Source organism: Rhamphochromis longiceps, linkage group LG7 (genome assembly GCF_057381845.1).
Source record: "Rhamphochromis longiceps isolate RC_006_pf linkage group LG7, R_longiceps_female_GT1.1, whole genome shotgun sequence".
Lineage (NCBI taxonomy): Eukaryota > Metazoa > Chordata > Actinopteri > Cichliformes > Cichlidae > Rhamphochromis > Rhamphochromis longiceps.
The window spans coordinates 57,230,161-57,248,674 of NC_140563.1; the positions used below are offsets into that span (position 1 = coordinate 57,230,161).

At 39.7% G+C, this 18,514-nt stretch overlaps 3 protein-coding genes across 6 annotated transcripts in view; 1 reads left to right on the forward strand and 2 right to left on the reverse strand.

The window, feature by feature from the left end:
* The window catches only part of hip1ra (huntingtin interacting protein 1 related a), a 22,049-nt gene extending 19,063 nt beyond the window's left edge, over positions 1 to 2,986 (reverse strand). Inside the window, exons 1-3 of the mRNA XM_085414507.1 lie at positions 2,744 to 2,986; positions 2,359 to 2,422; positions 1 to 47 (exon numbers count right to left, since the gene is read on the reverse strand). The exon at positions 1 to 47 is cut by the window's left edge and continues 96 nt beyond it. Coding sequence (XP_085270633.1) covers positions 1 to 47; positions 2,359 to 2,422; positions 2,744 to 2,824 — 192 coding nt within the window. The 5' untranslated portion in view covers positions 2,825 to 2,986. The remainder of the gene's footprint in view (positions 48 to 2,358; positions 2,423 to 2,743) is intronic.
* A 180-nt stretch (positions 2,987 to 3,166) lies between these two features.
* ccdc62 (coiled-coil domain containing 62) lies at positions 3,167 to 11,987 on the reverse strand. Its single transcript, XM_085414509.1, has 13 exons — positions 11,650 to 11,987; positions 11,504 to 11,544; positions 11,280 to 11,423; positions 10,870 to 11,062; positions 9,998 to 10,164; positions 8,397 to 8,498; positions 8,131 to 8,302; positions 7,442 to 7,540; positions 6,767 to 6,858; positions 5,865 to 5,953; positions 4,924 to 5,077; positions 3,925 to 4,044; positions 3,167 to 3,695 (listed from the first exon to the last, which is right to left on the reverse strand). Exons 1-13 carry the CDS (start codon positions 11,768 to 11,770, stop codon positions 3,606 to 3,608), a joined length of 1,584 nt encoding a protein of 527 aa, XP_085270635.1. The 5' UTR covers positions 11,771 to 11,987; the 3' UTR covers positions 3,167 to 3,605.
* Positions 11,988 to 12,448: 461 nt separating this feature from the next.
* Positions 12,449 to 18,405, forward strand: denr (density-regulated protein). Of its 4 annotated transcripts, none has more exons than XM_085414520.1 (8): positions 12,449 to 12,517; positions 15,204 to 15,316; positions 15,430 to 15,449; positions 15,564 to 15,647; positions 16,673 to 16,763; positions 17,098 to 17,214; positions 17,312 to 17,451; positions 18,097 to 18,405. In XM_085414520.1, exons 2-8 carry the CDS (start codon positions 15,214 to 15,216, stop codon positions 18,139 to 18,141), a joined length of 600 nt encoding a protein of 199 aa, XP_085270646.1. In that variant the 5' UTR covers positions 12,449 to 12,517; positions 15,204 to 15,213; the 3' UTR covers positions 18,142 to 18,405. The 4 variants fall into 4 exon arrangements, with proteins under 4 accessions (XP_085270646.1, XP_085270647.1, XP_085270648.1 ...); XM_085414521.1 differs by lacking the exon at positions 12,449 to 12,517 and adding an exon at positions 12,717 to 12,881 and having other exon boundaries at positions 15,564 to 15,648; positions 16,680 to 16,763; XM_085414522.1 differs by lacking the exon at positions 12,449 to 12,517 and adding an exon at positions 12,717 to 12,881 and having other exon boundaries at positions 15,564 to 15,648; positions 16,683 to 16,763.
* Positions 18,406 to 18,514: the final 109 nt, after the last annotated feature.

Here is an 18,514-nt window from a genome sequence, read left to right on the forward strand (position 1 = left end):
CCAGAAGGCCGTAGCTCCACCCTCTTTATGAGTTCCCATGATGATATCTGTACAGCTGTCAAGGAGACTCCCAAGTACCAATGCACAAACAGTTCAAAGAAAGTACGGACACACTATCGCAGTCGACTGTCAAACTGTCTGAAAAATGAATGCAGGGTGGCAAAGCCTTCAACAGGCAACCTTTTTAACTGGTTGGCAGGGTGGTGACTGCTCTGGTTGAAATAAAAAAAATCTGAGAATATCTGGTTGATCTGAGAAGATTTAAATTATGACTTCAGTAAATGTTTTCCCGATACATTCATTTACTCAGTCCCTAGTTTGAAATTGTACTAAATACAATATGTTCATTTTGTAAATTAAGGCCCCACTTACTGGGTGTCCCCTGATAACGACTGTGTTACGGCTATTCTTCCCGTCCCATGCAAGGACACCTGGATTGGCTGGAGGACTGTTTACTTAGCCTGATAGGCCGAAGGACACTGTCTCAGCTAAACTATGGACACGCACACACATACACTTACACTGATAAGCACTCACTCATCCCCCCTCCCTTTCCAACGCCTTCGATGCTTGTGCCCTACCGGGGAAGATGGCAGTCAACTGGACCAGCGCAGATATGCTGCAGGACCGGATGCGCTGTCTACACCGGCTCTCTCTTACCCTTTACCGCCCCTGTTGCTTGTCTTGTGTTTCTATGGTGTATTGATAGTCATGTGCTTTTGTGCTGAGGTGTTTTTTCTGTTATCAAACTGTTCTCCCACTAGGAGCTCAGTCTGAGTGGAGTTTTTTTTCTCCTCCTCTTACCTCATGTAGTGTATTTTCGTTGTTTTTTTCCTATCAGCCTACCTTTCTGACATGTCTCCCCAATGTGATGTTTGTGTAAAGTTGGTCAGAAGGTTCCTTTGTAAGTGCGCATGCGCCATTAGCGTGCTGCCTGCTGTAACCCTAATTTCCCTCGGGATTAATAAAGTATTCTGATTCTGATTTATTGCATTTTAATACAATTTATGATTTGGGCTTTCAAAAATTATGAAAAAATCCTGGGGGGAATTAGTTGTTTTCATTCACTTTTTCTATTAAGCTTTCATTCTGAATTGTAATTCAAACAAACCCCCTGCACATCAGAGCGGTGTGCTTCCACCCCTCTGTTGTTATCAGTTTCAGTCACTCTGGCTACTGTACAGGTCTTCTGAGAGTCCACTGGCCCCTTGGCTCCCTTTGCTCACCGTAGATGCCTGGTGGTGCCCATGTGAAATTGGTTCAAAAACACCACCACAATCAGGACTTAACTCTCCTGGATCCATGACGACCACTTGGTCCTCTCACCTCTTTTTGTTTTCTGTTTAAATTATACTGACAGCTTAATAAATCCCTGTAACAGTTTAATACAGTTCAATAACTGCATGAGGTTTTCTAAGTGACAATAAACACAAGCATAACATTGATTGCCATAACTGAGCAGTTTCATCATAAAAGGAGAGACTGACACCGCTCGGATCATGAAGAGATAGAATCCCTCAGTTCCTCAATTAGATCAACATCACAATTATGAAATTTTTTTAAAAAGAGATGGTGACAGTGGATAAGCTTAAGACAAAGGGGGAGAGAAAGCAATGGTTTATATACAGTCAACATATTTTACACACGCTATGGCTTTGATCTAGGGACAACTGCTGGTCAGTTCACCACTTTACCATACACTGAAATATTCCAAACATTACTGCATGTATAGTCAAAGTTGAAGAGTGTTGGACAGTTGAAAACTCAAGAAATCACGTATCTAAACTGATTGACTGATACATTTCTCAGGCTGTTATTTGCCAGAGGTGGGCGATAACTAAAGTTGATAACTAAAAAAAGGTGTTGAGGGTCTCCATCAGATAATTCTTTTTAAAGAAAATGTTATGTTAACTTTAAAATATGTTAACTGACAACTTTACAAAGACTTTCAGCAAAGTTGATCAAAGGCATATTGTGACTTTTTGCAATTAATAATCCATTTTTTTAAAGGAGAGGTCCTGATTTCCCCCCCCCCGGTATTGCCAACAACTTTTCACTCATGCATTCAAATGTCTAAATGTCTCAAGATGCTCTCCAGAATGTGACATTTAGCACATACACTGAGGATCCCCAAAAGCCGAATCTCAGTTGCTTTTCTTTAATTTGATACCTATGAAGCCTACCCAAATACCTTACAGGGATTCGGTTTTATTTCCTTAGCAAATGTTAGCATTGTCCCAATAAGCCAGTCAGCATGAGCTATTTATAAAAAAAAAATAAAGATGTATATATGAAATTGTATTTGTTTTGTATATCCAGTAAGCCTGGTTAGCAGGAAACCTGCTGTTAAAAGGATACTGCGTACATGTTTGTCTTTTGGTGGTGTTTCAGCTGTGGTGACAGCTTTGCTGATGCTGTGGAGCTAAAAGAAATGAAAGAAGAGCAATCAGGACACGAGGAACTAGTTAACACAGCCACATCAGATTGAACTTCAAGATTAAGACATGACAGAAATAACACCAGTGAATTTCCTTGACACGTGATATATTTAACAAGATTTTCCACTAATATGTCAGAAGAAGTGAAGAATTTGACATTTCGATACTGTCTGGTAGTACCCATTTGACAGTTAAAACTAGTTATCATCAAGTACACGGTGTGAACAATAAGGAAGACTTTAAAATCCACATATTGGGGGGAAAGACATCAAAAAGTTATCCGTCACAGGAACAAAGTGACTAACCTGTTGTTTTCCGAACTGTTCTTTCTCCGCAGCCAAAGCCTTTTCCGTCTTATTATCACTCTTATTCTTCGTTTTACTCATGTTTTCACCGAAAAATAGAGACACATAAATCCAAAGTGGTCCCACACACAGGTTCAGGCTCCTTGTCCGTGCTCTCGCGCCTCGTTAAACCACAAAGGTGAGTCAGGTGCGGCGCGCGCACGTCACCACAATCCTGCTGGTTTGGCTAGCTCCTTCAAATTACCACAGGATGCTTTAAAAAAGCTGTCCGAACAAAGCAGCTTCCATCCAAACCCATAAATAACACAATGAAAGGAAATGAAAAAAAAGTGTGCGACTGTCAGGTAATAAAGTACCATACATGTAGGTTATATACAGATATTTTTATTTAAAAAAACAAACAAAAAAACGTAAAAGCTATTAAAAGACGCAGACATTTCGGCTGAGTCACCAGGCTGATCTGTAGCCCGTGAAACTGGAAAAACGGTACAAGGACACACCACCCATCAGCCCTGTAGGACTGGTTTCCCATCTCACTCACTCCACACGTTTCAGCCTTTAAAAGCCACAAATAAGATTTTAAAAATACACTCTTTGGCTTTGTTAATCAATGACATTTTTGTATGTCTTTATATGTTTAAATACTTACAGAGGACATATTCACATCTCACAATTTAAAACAATATCAGTGATATAAAAACATTTCACAGTCTGTATTTATACTTCACCTTTTCCTGGGAGGCCTTAAGGTTCAACAAGTGGTGCATGCAGTGCTTAATATAGTAACACTGATTTTTCAGTTCAAAGTTAGTGCTCAACAGTTGTGTCACTTTGGTAAATACTGAAACATACATGAGGAAAATCAATTCTTCAGCTGAGTCATCAAGTCCATGTGATTTACTGGCTGGTTGGTGTTATGTTGAGGACGAACTTTGGGTGGAGCTGGACTGGTCTGTTAGAGAAAAAGAAATAAGATCAAGCTGGTATGATTAACACACCCAAACAGGAGGAACTGAATATTTTTTATCCTTTTCATGTCACACCCCATGAACACAAATAAGGAGAGAGAGAGATGAAAAGAGGCCGAAAGTCATGAAGGTACTTGAGGATGGAGGTACTTGGGTGATGTTGGGGTGTCTGGGACTCCTGGAAATAAAAAGGGTCAGTGGGCTACAACTCACCATTTGGCTGCTATTCTGTAAAGAACTGTGGAGTCTCAGGATGCTGTTCCCTGAACCAGCCACAACCAGCCTGGACTCATCTAACAGCTGCTGCAGAGAGCATCTGGAAAGAGGGCCGTCCTGATGAGAGAAGGAAAGAACTCTTGGTCTTAATGGAATACTTCAATATGGTGACGGATTTGTTTTGCAATGCCTGAAAAACCTTACGTCACTTTTGTCTGTGCTTATATTAGGAGTTACTTAAAATCTTGCTAGTTTAGCTTAAAATAACAACTAGAAACAGAAATATCTTAATTTTTCCAACCTGAGCAGCATTAAAAGACAACTCCATTGTGTCATCATTCTTTGCCAACGCATGTTTCAGAACTGTCACCAGCCTAAATTGTGTGGTCAAAAGTATTTCATTCCGGTTTCCATATAAAAAAAACACAGACTTACTTCTAGCACAATATTTTTGTTTTTGGACTCTATCAGAGTAGCTTTGGGTGACTGACAGTTGAATTTAACATATACAGGTCCTTGGTGTACCCCCATAGTTTAACTTGTAAAATGGTAAATGGCCTGTATTTGTATAGTGCTTTACTAGTCCCTAAGGACCCCAAAGCGCTTTACACAACCAGTCATCCACCCATTCACACACACATTCACACACTGGTGGAGGCAAGCTACAGATGTAGCCACAGCTGCCCTGGGGCAGACTGACAGAAGCAAGGCTGCCATATCGCGCTATCTGCCCCTCTGGCCATCACCAGTAGGCAACGGGTGAAGTGTCTTGCCCAAGGACACAATGACCGAGACTGTCCAAGCTCGAACCGGCAACCTTACAAGGAAGGTTGTCAGTCTCCCAACTCTTGAGCCACGATCGCCCCTTGACATCGCCCCATCTTGTCTTAAACAACCTATTTTAGCCCCATTCCCACCCTCCCTACAAACTTTCTTCTTATATGCTGTCCCTGACAAACAAGAGGTTTGTAGAGAGACTTTATAAAGTTGTCTTACATCCATCAAGTAAGCTGAGAAGACTCCCTGGTTACAGTTGTTTGAGCTTTGAAGAGCATCTGCAGGCAGATCATCATACACAGATTTTAAGTTCTTCCCTCTGAGTGAAGAAGGTGACTCATCCTTCGGATAGTTACATGTTAACTCATCCTGGCTGAAACACAGAGAGAGACGCATTCATTAATCTTTTGTTCCTGTTAAAAATCTAGAAGGATTTTTCACAACTTTACCACATTCAATTTAATATACAAAACACAGACACTTACTAAATTTGAGATTTAAGAATTAGACATTTAGACATTATCTGAGTCTTACGAAACAATTAATTCATTCCTACATTGGACTGTACTGGACACACACACTGAATGTTTATGGGGTTTTTTAGTATGTTGTCCAGTCAACAAGCCAGCTGTGGGTATGTGTGCTGCTATCAGTGTCCAGAGTCTCTAAAAACCCCACAGTATACCTACTGCCAACAATATAATCCACACATATTTACTCAGTGAAAGATTAGTTTGCTGGAATGGGTTTGTGACATGATATGCCTGCAAAGGGTCTGTAACCATGTTGGTTTAAACCACCTGCTGCCAGCTGTGCAGCCTCTGTGGTTTTAATAACTGTGGGCTCTAAAATGTATTTCTGGCTGCACAAAACAGTGGCACTGCCAAAAAGACAGGAGGCAGTATGGATGGACATAGTGAAGAAGACAGAATAAGACTCTATGGAGGGGAGGGTGAGATGGAGGCAGATGATCTGTTGTGGCCACCCCTAACAGGAGCAGTCCAAAAGCAGCAAAATTAGTGCAAACCATTGAACAACAATATGTGGAAAAGCTACTATACTGGGGTCAGGACTACCAGAAAGTAGTTCCTTCACATATTTTTGTTACATGGTTTGCACTTTTTTTGCTGTTTTGTTTGTTATCCTAGGACATTATTCACCTGCCCAATAATCCCTGACTGGTCTTCCCCTTCAGGGTTTCACAACTCAGCTGCATCAGCTGCAGGTCATTCTGCTGATTCTCACAAACCTGCACACACACAAACATGATCACTTGAATGCATTTTTTTAAAACTTAAAACTTTCAATTATTAAAAACATGACCCCACATGACAGGCGGGGTTCAAACCAGAGTAAATTGTCTGCATTTATGTTGAAAAGAGAGAGACGCTGAAAGAAAAATTCTAGTAGTAAAAGTGGATTTAAAGATTCTCACTTACAAACAGATGAAAACTACCTAAAAATTGTAACTTAATATAAAAATATGTTTAATGATCATTTAGAGGCACACTATATCAAGTACCTAGATGACAATGAGACAGAGATGTAACAAAAAAAGAGACTCTGGACACTTGGAAATAGATTTGAAATTACTGCATTCCCCCTGAATTATAGACACAAAATGACTGCAATTACGTGAAAAACATGAAGCACATTCAGACACAAAAAAGTTTCAAAAGAACTGGAGAAAATCATGGGAATGGCTGAAAAAAAACATCAGCCAAATTCAGTTCAGGGGTTTTACTAATCTACAGGAGAAGCAGGAGACCTTCATGTGCCTGTGCCTGAGGTTCCACTGTCTCTCTTTATTTACCCTTTATAGCCTGTTACTACTTCAAGAAGCACTAGACAATGACAGTATCCCAGAGTCAAACATCTGCGTTGTGTAACTGCAGAAACACTGAGGTATGTTGTCCAACCGGTAAGTCACCTTATGCTGGAGGAATGAGGAAAGCTGTACTTCCAGAGCTGGGCTCCAGTTACCACAGTATATTTTATGGGTTCACGCTTATGATGTTTTGTTCAGTACTCTCAGGGAAATACTACATGTTAGAAACTATACCTGTCGTAGGCAGCGGAGCTCAGACATGAGGCGTTCCTGTTTGGAGTGGGCCAGTTCTAGCAGCTCATCTTTCCAGCTGTTTCCCAGCTCCCCTGGTCAAAGAGATCAAATGCTGTGCTTATCTCTGCAGGAGAGTGTCTTTCTCAGGCTGAGAGGTATCTGAAACAATCTACCCTACAGATTTCTATCGAGAAAAGCAGACTGCTGAGATAAGACAGGACTGCATACCTCATTATCTCTACATACTCCTGGCTACTGAATCTAACACTGTCACTGTTCACTGACGCCATCTACTGCGAGTCATTCACTGAGAATGAAATGCCGATTATTCTCCGTTTCTAGAACCACTTCATATAACTGTCACATCAATATGTTTGGTCTTTTTTACATTAGAAAAAATGATGAAGAGGTTCATCAAATAAAGGAAAATGAAAACAGTTATTTAAAATAGCTATCATACAGATATTCACTCATTATATAATATCAAAGATGAGGACCATATACCAGGATAAAGCACACAGAACTCTACGTAACACTAGCCAGTCCTAAATCTATCCAGCGAGCCTTCAGGGTTCAAAGAGACTTATACGTCAAAAACATATCAAGAAATACATCATGAAGTTTCCACCAATGAAATAGCAGGAAAAACAGTGAGACAGTGTGTTTGCGATGTACCTGTCAGGGTGTCCCCATGAAGCAGATGGAGTTCTTGCTTGAGGCGGATGATCTCCTCTCTCTGGGTGCTGCTCTGTGTTACCTGCTGTTGTAGCTCCTCTATGAGCACAGCACGACATAGAAGAACACGATAAACGACTGATCATGCAAATAAACAGATAACTAATTTTTAACAGAAAGGCCAAACTTTTTTTTCTTCCAGATTTTCTGCTGAAGATCTTTGTTTTTTGGAGTGTGCCATTTGATGGTTGGACAAGTTCTCCGTTTGAAAAATACGGTCCAACCTGCATCTTGGAAGTTCAGATACCATTAGAGTTTTTATAATAATGATCCTTCATAAAAAGCTCCTGTGTTTTCAATGCTTTATGTGTCAGCACTAAATGGTATGTGTCTTGTAGTCTGTGTTAACAGAATTTATTGTGCATAACTCTGTGAATGCTGGAAAAAAATATACAGCCATACATCCAGACTAAAAATGTCACATGGAGCACATGGAGACAACGTATAAGGGCAGATCTTCTAAATCTGATTCCCAAAAGGCTTTCAATTCCTTTTTATGAGCAGAGTTGCAGACTACTGTTCCATTATCCTTATTTTTCTTTTAACAATATCAGTGTCCTCTGATCATCTGCCCTCTAAAGAATGAGAGTAAATAGGCAACAAAATGACACAAAGTTTTAATAATGTACCTTTGAGCTGTGTGACTTCATGTCTGGCTTCCTTGTAAGACACTTTATTCTCCTCCAGGTCTTTCAGGAGCTTGCTTTCCTGTGAGCGACTCTTCTTCAGAGATGTCTCAAGGTCTTGCAGGCGCCCTGAGAGATCGAGTATACAACTCGAGGCTTTTGCCATATCTTGGTCCTAAAGGGTTAGAATAATTAGATAAAATGATGGGACATCATAAATTGATACAAGACCAGTAGATTATATAGAGAGCAAAGATTTACACGTGTACCTTGAGTTTGAGCATGGAACTGAGCTCCTCCTCCCTGACCTGCAGAGAGCCGACTTGTGTGGACAGAGCCGTGACTGTGGAGTTGAGACTCTGGTTCTTCTCCTGAAAAACAGCATGGACACATAGTTGTATTAATGTGCTAAAATAGTTTTGCATGACTTCCAGTTCAAAATATTCCTTGTTTGTGTTATAACAAGCTGTTTTATTGCCTCTTCATTTAAGAACACAAAAACACAAGGTTTCAACAGCTGCTGGGTGGGGCTCCTTTGGTGGGGGTCTTGGTCTCCTTCATCACCTGAATACCTTTGGGTTTGGAGACTTCCACTGAAAAATACTCAGTTATAACCACAGAGATTGTTCTCATCACTAACAATTCAAATGAAATTTGAATGTAAAGTTGATGTGACTTGTGGCTCAAGAGTTGGCAGTTCGCCTTGTAATCGGAAGGTTGCCGGTTCGAGCCCTGGCTCGGACAGTCTCGGTCGTTGTGTCCTTGGGCAAGACACTTCACCCGTTGCCTACTGGTGGTGGTCAGAGGGCCTGGTGGTGCCAGTGTCCGGCAGCCTTGCCTCTGTCAGTGCGCCTCAGGGCAACTGTGGCTACAATGTAGCTTGCCATCACCAGTGTGTGAATGGGTGGATGACTGAATGTAGTGTAAAGCGCTTTGGGGTCCTTAGGGACTATGTAAAGCGCTATACAAATACAGGCCATCTGTTTATTATTGACCTGTTTGAAATCCATGATAAAATCTCAGAGAACAGAGTGCAAGTGATAAGAATAGGATTAGAGCAACATCAGGTTAGACTGATAGACAGTGCAGGAGGAGCAGCTGGTAGCAGCACATGTGCTTTGAGTTACCGTAGCTGTACACACCAGTACATCAGGAGTGTAAATGATATAAAAGGCAAAATGAGAATGGAAAAAGAAGACTCAAGTCGCAGAATTACCAAAAGTGATGCTCCCAAAAAAGGCTCAAAAGATGAGGAAATGCTAGAAATAAGGATCCAAGGAATTTGGTAGTGTGAAGACCTTTTGGCTACACAACATTAGACTTAACACACTTTATCCTGTACCATACTTGAAGACAGAAAAAACAAACAAACAGACAAAGTGATATCATGAATGCATGATGTCATGAGGACAGCTAAAAAAAAATAGATTTAATGAAACGGTACTAAAACATTATGGTTATAAATTGTTGTTTTTCCCATATTGCCCAGGCCCATATTAGACAAAGGATGTTCAAGATGGAGCTGAGGGAAGAGGAAAAGGGGAAGATCACATAGAAGCTTCTGGAATATTGAACTGCAGTATTGAGGGTACTGAATAAGCACATGCAGAGATTTGGTGTGACAGAGAAGGATGAGAGGCACAGGGTGAAATGGAGGCAGATGATCTATTCTGGCGATCCCAAAAGGGATTAGCTGAAAAAAGTAATTGTGTATCAGGGAATTTTAAAAAACAAATTAAAAAAAGAAACCCAATTCATTCCTGAATCATTTTTAACATTTATCTTTATGTTTCATCACATGAACGACCACACCCAGCAGTACTAAGTGTATCCAACTGTGTGCTGATGTTATGGCGGTACCTGAAAGTACCTGAAAGTCTTGGCATTTTTCACTGATGTGCTTCTGCTTCTTTTCAAGCTCACAGATCTGCTGTCGGGCTTCGTCGAGTTCCTTCTGGGCCTCCTTCTCCCTGGTTTCCACCAGCCGCACATGTTTAGTCAAGACTCTGATCACCTCGTTACGCATCTGCACCTCCTCTGCACACACAAAAAAGAACAAAGTCCCGCCATATGGCCGTTTAACAAAATGGCATGTGTACGCACCTTCATCAACAGACTCAGTCTGCAGATGATGTGCAAACTATAGAAACAATGTGCAGACAAAGAAAAAATGATTACTTATTAATATAATGCATTTTTGGTCTCTTTACAACTCAGCCGGGGTTCCTACTTTTATTATGGCTTCATAACAACCATGTTATTACCATATCTATACAAATTAATTACACTGTCAGCAACAAGAGAAAAGAAAATCACAAAGCTATTTACAATATTGTCATGGTTTATCATAAACATATTGATATTTCACTTTTGAATCTAAGGAGCTTGGAAAGAAAAGCATCTGGACTTTATTAAGTTTCTTGAAGACTTTTCACCTCTCATCCAACAAGCTTTTTCAGTTCCAAGAACAATTGGTGGAGAGTCACAGATTTTTAAGCCTTATTGCGAAGGCCTAAAAAAAGAAGTCCGGTCACTTTTCTTTCCAAGGTCCTTAGATTACCATAACTGATTATGCTTAATTTCCTTCTACATTGGATTGGTAAATCTTATGTACAGTGCGCTATTGAAGCTGCTGTATCCTGCCTACAGTTGCTGGACATCTGCAAGCTGCTTTGCAACCCAGCTTTCCCCTGTGAGTTTCAGCTGTATTGAACTGACCAACATATCCTTAGCTTTCCTCACCATCTAAATGGGCACACTTCTGCTCCAAGGTCAACACCCTCTGGCGGTACTGTTCCCAGGTATGATGCTGCTTAAGATGGGAAGCAGCCATGGCATTTAACTCTGTTTCCCGGTCCTTTAACTCAGCCATCAGCAGGTGCAGTTCCTTCCTTTGCCTCTGGATGATGGTGCTGCTCAGGTCAGTTGCAGTAAACTTTTGCCAAACACACAAATGACAGAAAACCTCAAATAACAACTGAAGGAATCAATCAGTTATTGTGTTGGTCAAAGGATATAAAACTTTTAAAATTATTTCAATAACTGGGTTTTGAATGCAAAAAACAAACAAACAATATAAACAATAAACACAAATGTGAAAGATTTACCAGCAACATCCTGCTTGATCCTCCTAGCAATCCATCCTCTCTTACCTTAGTTTCCTGCATGCTGGGAGTACGGAAGGTATCTGCTAAGATGGGAGGGGTGCCTTTGGTGCCCTGTTTTGGTCTGCTGTCCATCTTAAAGCTGTTTCGACCAGGTATTTGGTGCACATCAAGTGAAGCACCTTCATTTTTCTTAAAAGTGTCATATAATACAAAACAAATTACAATCACTCTGCTACAATACTATCCCGACATGTGTCGATATTACTCACCGTTTTAACTGGAGTGCTATGCCACCGCTCACCTGAAGCATCTGAAACAAAGCAGAAGTGGATGTTGGGTGGATGAAACTACACCTCTTTTAAAAAATTTTTTTAAAAGAAGGATGGTGGAAATGTAGTTGAAAACATATGTTTACCATTTGACCAGAGGGAACAGGCTGAGGCTTTTCCAAGAGCACTTACATTTGTGCACAGTCTTTTCCCTTTCTCCATCACATCATTCCAGCTTTTTACTAAAATCTGTTCAATCTCTATCATCAGTCACTGTTGTTATTGTTGTGCCGAGCTTTTTCTGGGGCATCTCTCGAGGGCAAGTCGGTAGCTAGCTAGCTTATTAAGATAGCTAAGATTATCTTACCATAGCAACTATCCAAAAGCTTCAAATCTGCTCTAATTTAGAAACATGCTACAAATGTTCCCCCAAAAGTTTACACGTTAGCTCGTAGAAACTTCAACCAACTTTTGAATGTTGTGACGTCAGTGACGGAACTCCTGCAGAACTTTTCAAAATAATGTAATATAACTCCAAAATAAAAGAACAAGAATAACAAGACTAACAAACACCTCATTAATGCCATATTTGGGAAATTATTTTTAAAATAGTAATAATAATAATAATTGTTATCATTATTATTATTATTATTAGTAGTAGTAGTAGGAGGAGGAGTAGCAGTAATTTATTAAATTTATTTCTCCTAAATGGGTATGCCCCTGAAAATTGATAGATTTTCTCTGCCAATGCCAAACATCTTGTTCTGGTATTCACTCTTGTTTTGAGCTTCCTTCCTTAGACGTCTATGAAGGTTCTTAGACAGTAATGAAAACAAAACTAGATGTAAAATAAATCTGTGATGTGTGTTTTTACTCCGAAGCACAGGGGGCGCTGAAGCATATAATCCACCCCTATAACTAAAACAAGAAGTGAATAGGTAAACACTGTACAGGGGAGTGTGACTGCAGTAGGGAACAGGAAGACAACTGATCAAAAAGCTGGACGATATAAAAGTGAAGTTGGACTTGTTTAATTTTATTTCCCGTGAGCTCTATAAGTGAAAGTTATCAGGCTGTATTTTGGTTTTTAAGGCAGACCCATTTGTTCGGGAGAATTTGAATATTTTACTTATTTATTTATTGTAATTTCGGTCCACACTCCACACCAGTTGGTGGCGGTAATGCACCATTTTGCTGTTTGCCAACCGCCAATAAACCCTATACAGAAGAAGAAGAAAACAAGACGAGTTACATGGCGTGCTCCAAGTACGCCAAGTGAACCATATTTCATGAGAATGCTTTTCTAAAACTCTTACGAGCTTGAATAATGCGATCGGTTTCATTGGAAAGACAACAGTTTTAGAGTATATCGTACGGGGTACGTAATTTGACATTTATTCTGTATTTATTCAGCAGCAGAGCGTGTCCACTTTAGCCGTGCGTTAGCTCAGTTAGCCGGCTAAGCTAATTCCTAGATGCTTACGGTGACAGCTGGGCGAATGAATCTTACCTGATGAATGAAGCAGTAAAACTAAACTCGATATTTTTTTAAAGATATCAGCTCGATGCATCGTGTCCACGGGATGGGTGTTTGCAGAATAATTACTACGGTTTAATTGTAGACTTTACTATAAGCATTGTAGCGAACTATTCTGTTTAATAGCTCAGCTAATGCAAAGAAGCCGCATGTGTTAGCAAGCTAAAGCCTGTTCTTTCCACAGGCAATATCAAATTCATACTGCCTTATATGTTTTATTTTTTCTGTGGTTCTTTCCACTTATGTTTTGGAGCCAGGCGCTAAATTACAGTCTGAGATCGGCTGGTGATCAATTTCACTTCAGTCACATCTGTTTGATGCTGTTATCTAGCTGGTACCCTTGTGCCCGATATGTCGTGAAACTAAGGGAAGAGTGTTGGCAAGGCAGGCTAGCATGATGAAATACTGCCAGGAGCCGTGCTCATCCATGTATTATTGTCTGATAATAAATCTAAAGAGACTTTAGTCCGTCGGTTTATAAGTTGTAATGTAAACTTTAATCATGAGTAGTATTTAAACCTTTTCATGTTGCAGTGTAGTCTATGTAAGCGCAGTTTTCACAACTTGTAAGTAAATTCTCTCCCATTCAAATATTTGCTCACCATTCGGACCTCTATTTCATTCCGAACCCAATCCATCCAATCCATATTTTCATGGGATAAAACATCTGATATTGATTCTTAGCCTTTATTTATATATATACATAAAATATGTTGAGGTTGACGCATATTCTTTCTCACAAACGTGTTGGTTAAAGTGAAAAGTTAAAAACTCCACCCAGTTATAATGGTACTTGCTACATTTAATACGCACAGTACCTAGAGTCAGATTCACTCTGGTGGACAAGCTGTGTTCAAACCCTTTCAGAAAAGTCACCCTTTTCTCCAATAATTCCTGTACAGAATAAATAGTTTGCACGTTTTTGCATGTTCACACTTTTGGAAAATGTAAACGCTAATATATCGGCCATGGGCCAGTATCAGGCAAAAAATATCTGCCTGCTGATATTTCACATATATCTGCAAGCAATGCAAATACATGCAGTGTTTCAAACTAATTTAGCTTCTATATATTGACATTTGGTGCCAGCAAAGGAAAGCATGGATTCCTCTGTAAATGAATTATTAAAGAATGCTGTCTGCAAGTTTCTTCCTTTTTATTTGCCAAATAACTTAGTGATATAAGTTCAAACAGAGATGAGACGTGTTAGCATCACGCAATTAGCAGAAACCATAGACAGTATAAAATATGGATGTAGCTTTTGGGTGTGAAAAGTAGCCCAGAATGCGGAAGTGCCTTAAACATGCATTCTATCGAAAGGCTGCCAGATGGTGATAGCTGGGGTTGCAACAAGATTTCAGGTCCTACAGAAGACTATGGGAAGATGGATTTCTGTATTGATGATTATAAACACTTTCCTGTTGCGTTTACAACCTCTGTCACTTGTTATGGATCATACTTCATTAAAAAATTCAATTTGTCCCATAAATCTTGGGCATAACATGTTTTACAATGGATTATCTGTGGTGTCTGCATTGGCTTGTTGTTGATGTCCACTAGTCACTCCTTACCACATCCGGGGTTGTTGTTTTTTTTGTTCTGTTTAAAACCAAAATGACAGCTTTGGAGACTTCAAAATGGGACTTCAGGAATAGGTGACATCACTGTAGCTCTGTCCATCTTTTATATGGACCAGGGCACTGATTGAACCTTCAGTATAGGAGAAATAAGTATTTCACACATGAATTGATGTGGATGGTATTGTTCTCTAACCTAGAAAAACAAACAAACAAGAACTTGCTGAATATTTTTGCGTTGCCTTAATATACTTGGCATCTCATCAAAGTGTCTGTGCGTGGTAAATATAGATATAAAGTTACCATTTTTTCTTTTTGAATATGTACATTTACTTTGTGAAATGTTGGTAAACTGAATATCTTTGGGAATGTTGTGATATTGTAAATTCTAAAAGGCTTTTTTTTGCCATTTACTGTCAGTTTAAAGAACAAAAAACTTGCACCCATTTTAAAAACAAAAGAAAGCACATCTTTCTGTGGTATTTTTTAATTGTAATCCTAAAACACAACTCACAAACTACTGGTATTTAACATGAGTTGGATAAATGTTGTGTGTGCCCTGTGTTCATTGTCCCTTTTTTTCTAGTTAATTTCTGATGGCTACTACTGAGATGGAATCTGGGTCCTTGGAAAGCAGATCAGAGCAAGGGACAGCTGACCCTGATTCAAAGTACCCAATGAAAGTTCTTTATTGTGGAGGTGCAGTATATAAAACCACTCATCAAAACCACACTTCATCTTCAATTGTTTTGCGGTGGCCCCTTTTCAAAACGTGACATTAATTTTTGATTTGTTTTTCTCTCTCTCTGCAGTGTGCTCTCTGCCTACAGAGGTGAGTTTGACTATCAGTTTCCATATTTAGTTGTGTGACCCACTTTTCTATAAATATTCAGTTGGGGGTATTTTTTCTGCTGCAATGTAAATAACTGCAGTGTTGTGTCTGCAGTACTGTGAGTACATGCCTGAGCCAGCTAAATGTAGGCAGTGGCTGGAGAAGAACTTTCCAGATGTGTTTGCCAGGATGACTGTAGGTGAGTGGCGTTTCAGATTTTAGATATATAATAATGAATGAATGTAACCATTTTTGCAAGTTGGATGCTCTTATTGATCATGGTCATAGTTTTAAATGTCAGTGTAGGTGCAAGTAATGAGCCAAAATTTCAGGTTTCAGACTGCTCTAAAAACTCATGTTTCAGGCAGGTTATTCTACTCTTGGATGTGTTTGATGTCATAGAGAGGGACTGTTTCTAATATGGTCATCTCAGGTACGTCAGAAAAGACTGTCTTAAAGAGGGACAGATGGTCCGAGGGGCTGCACTAAAACAGCCATGAACATTATTTTGAAATCGTGGGTCATTCACGGACTAAAAATACAGTTGTGGACATTAACAGAATAGCCTTCCTCTAAAAAGATTAGATGAGGTGATAATTATAGACTTAACATTTTGACTCCAACAAAAGCCACAATTTTCTAATATTAGCTGCAGTTGCTGGGTCCCTCACAGTCAGTCAGGATTATTTTTTCTCTAACAGTAATGCTTTATTTGAAAAAGCTCAGAGTTCCCTTACACTGCTGCTCTGAGCAGGCTCTGACGTTGTTCAGGCTGACTTTGTTCTGTGGAAGCTAAATCATATATGTTATAATACCAAACTGGTACTTAGCCAGCTGTTGTGAATAAACTGATCTCTCGAATCGCTCATTTAGGTCATGCTGACATTAAAGTTTTTCTCACGCTGCTCTTTGGATTGATAACATTTAGTGTGATGAATTTTTGGTCAGCTCCATGCTACATGAAATGCTTTTGATTGTCATGTGTACTTTAAAAATATAGTTTTGGAGTTCTAGAGGTCCTGTCTTTGCAAGGTTCACCACAGTGTGAACAGAACTGGCTTTTAATTGTTTAAAACAGACTTTCAAGGCCTGAAAGGTGAAACGATTTGCTGTAAAGATCTGTAATGATTCCAGGCTTTCAAGCTGCATAATAATCCCTTGAAAGCTAAACATGTTGTTGAGGGAGTGGGTTTAATGTTGTTCCATTTTCCATTTGTCCCACTGGCCCAGCAGCGAATGCGCCTAAGCAGGAACCGGGCACTGGAGATGCTCCTCCTGCAGGCGAGGAGGAGGAAAAGAAGAAACAGAAGAGAGGTACGTAAACGTCAGAGGGAAAAGGAATCAGAATCTACTGGTTCATGATTCACTGCTATAGTGCATCAAATTTCCTACATATAAAGTAATGGAATAAGTATGAAACCTGCCTTGTTTAAGGTTTATTTACACTCTGAGACCTCATAGGTTCATTTTAAGACATGGGTCTGATAAACTTGAGTCTACTGATTCCAGTAAGTCTTTAGGATTCAAATGATAGCTAAGGATTGATTGCTTCATGTTGTCTGCATTTCACTTTTTATCAGTGCTTTAATTGTGTGCGACTTAACACTGCATGAGTTTAAATCCGGTTCATTTTAATTGACCTTTTAAGGTGGAAGAGGCCAGATCAAACAGAAAAAGAAGACTGTGCCTCAGAAAGTTACAATAGCAAAGATCCCAAGAGCCAAGAAGAAATACGTCACACGGGTGTGTGGCCTGGCGACATTTGGTGAGAGCTCTTGTGCTGTCCTTATCCTCTAGGCTGCCAAAATCTTATTCCCTTCATGTTTTATTCTTAACATGATTCTCTGGTTTGACTCTTGCAGACATCGACCTTAAAGAGGCTCAGCGATTCTTTGCCCAGAAATTCTCTTGTGGTGCCTCAGTTACAGCAGAGGATGAAATAATCATTCAGGGAGATTTTACAGACGACATAATTGACGTCATTCAAGAGAAGTGGCCTGAGGTAAGCTGGAGAAAACCAGGGTGTGCTGAAAAGGTTCATTCTTAACTTACTCTCTCACTGGCAATTTGTAAAAACGTAACAAAGTTCAAGTTGTTATCAGTGACACCGGCTGCCTTTAAGTGAACTGCAGTTAGCTTCCTGTTGCTTGCATGTGCAACACAGCATACTCCAGCAAACATTTGCAAGAAGAGGGGAGACATGCATAAGAGTACTTTACATTGTACAGTATGTATGTGAGGGACTGGTGTATATACTGTGTCCCTACAGTAATGTGTTTTTAAAAAAATAAGTGCCCCCACCCCCCTCAGTATGTTGCTGTGTTGTGGAGGAATTTTGGCACTCTCTTATTTATAACGTTCGCTCAGTTTTATTGAGTCATTTGTTTATGCAAATCTTAAGGTGCCATCTAGGGCTGGGCAGTAAAACAATAAATGCCATAATAACTATATTGTTCTCAACAGCAGCATATGTTAGTGTCAATATAAATTGGCTAGAACTCATTCAATCCAAAATAATAGCACAGGACAGTGTCGTGGGTCTGTGGACGGTGTGAAAAGCGGATTTTCTGAACTGCTTTTGAAAATGTCCTCTATAATCTCAAACATGACACACAGTTCAGTCTCCGTGTCTCTCTGTGCGTTGTAGGTGGATGATGACAGCATTGATGATCTGGGTGAAGTCAAGAAGTGAAGACCAAATATGCACTTTTGCTGAAAGGATGTGACCTGTAACAGCGACGACCTGGCCAAATGTACACATTAAGTCATTTTATACCTATTTTATTTACTGTACATAAAAAGCTGTGGACTCAGCCACTCACTTGGCATTTTTTTTTTTTAGTTAATAGCTGCTTTCTCTCGTTTGCCAAAGGTGTGGTATGACATGAATCCTTCCCAAATGTTCTTCACTCAAGCAAAACTGTAGGCTAATAAATTTCAGTCTCCTTCACCCTTACACTCTTTCCACATTTGACTTTTTTTCTTCTAATGGTTGTGTGTCTGTTATTTTTAAAGCATTAAAAATGAGTTCTTTTTCAGGGCTCTGATATGCTGCTTTATCTTAG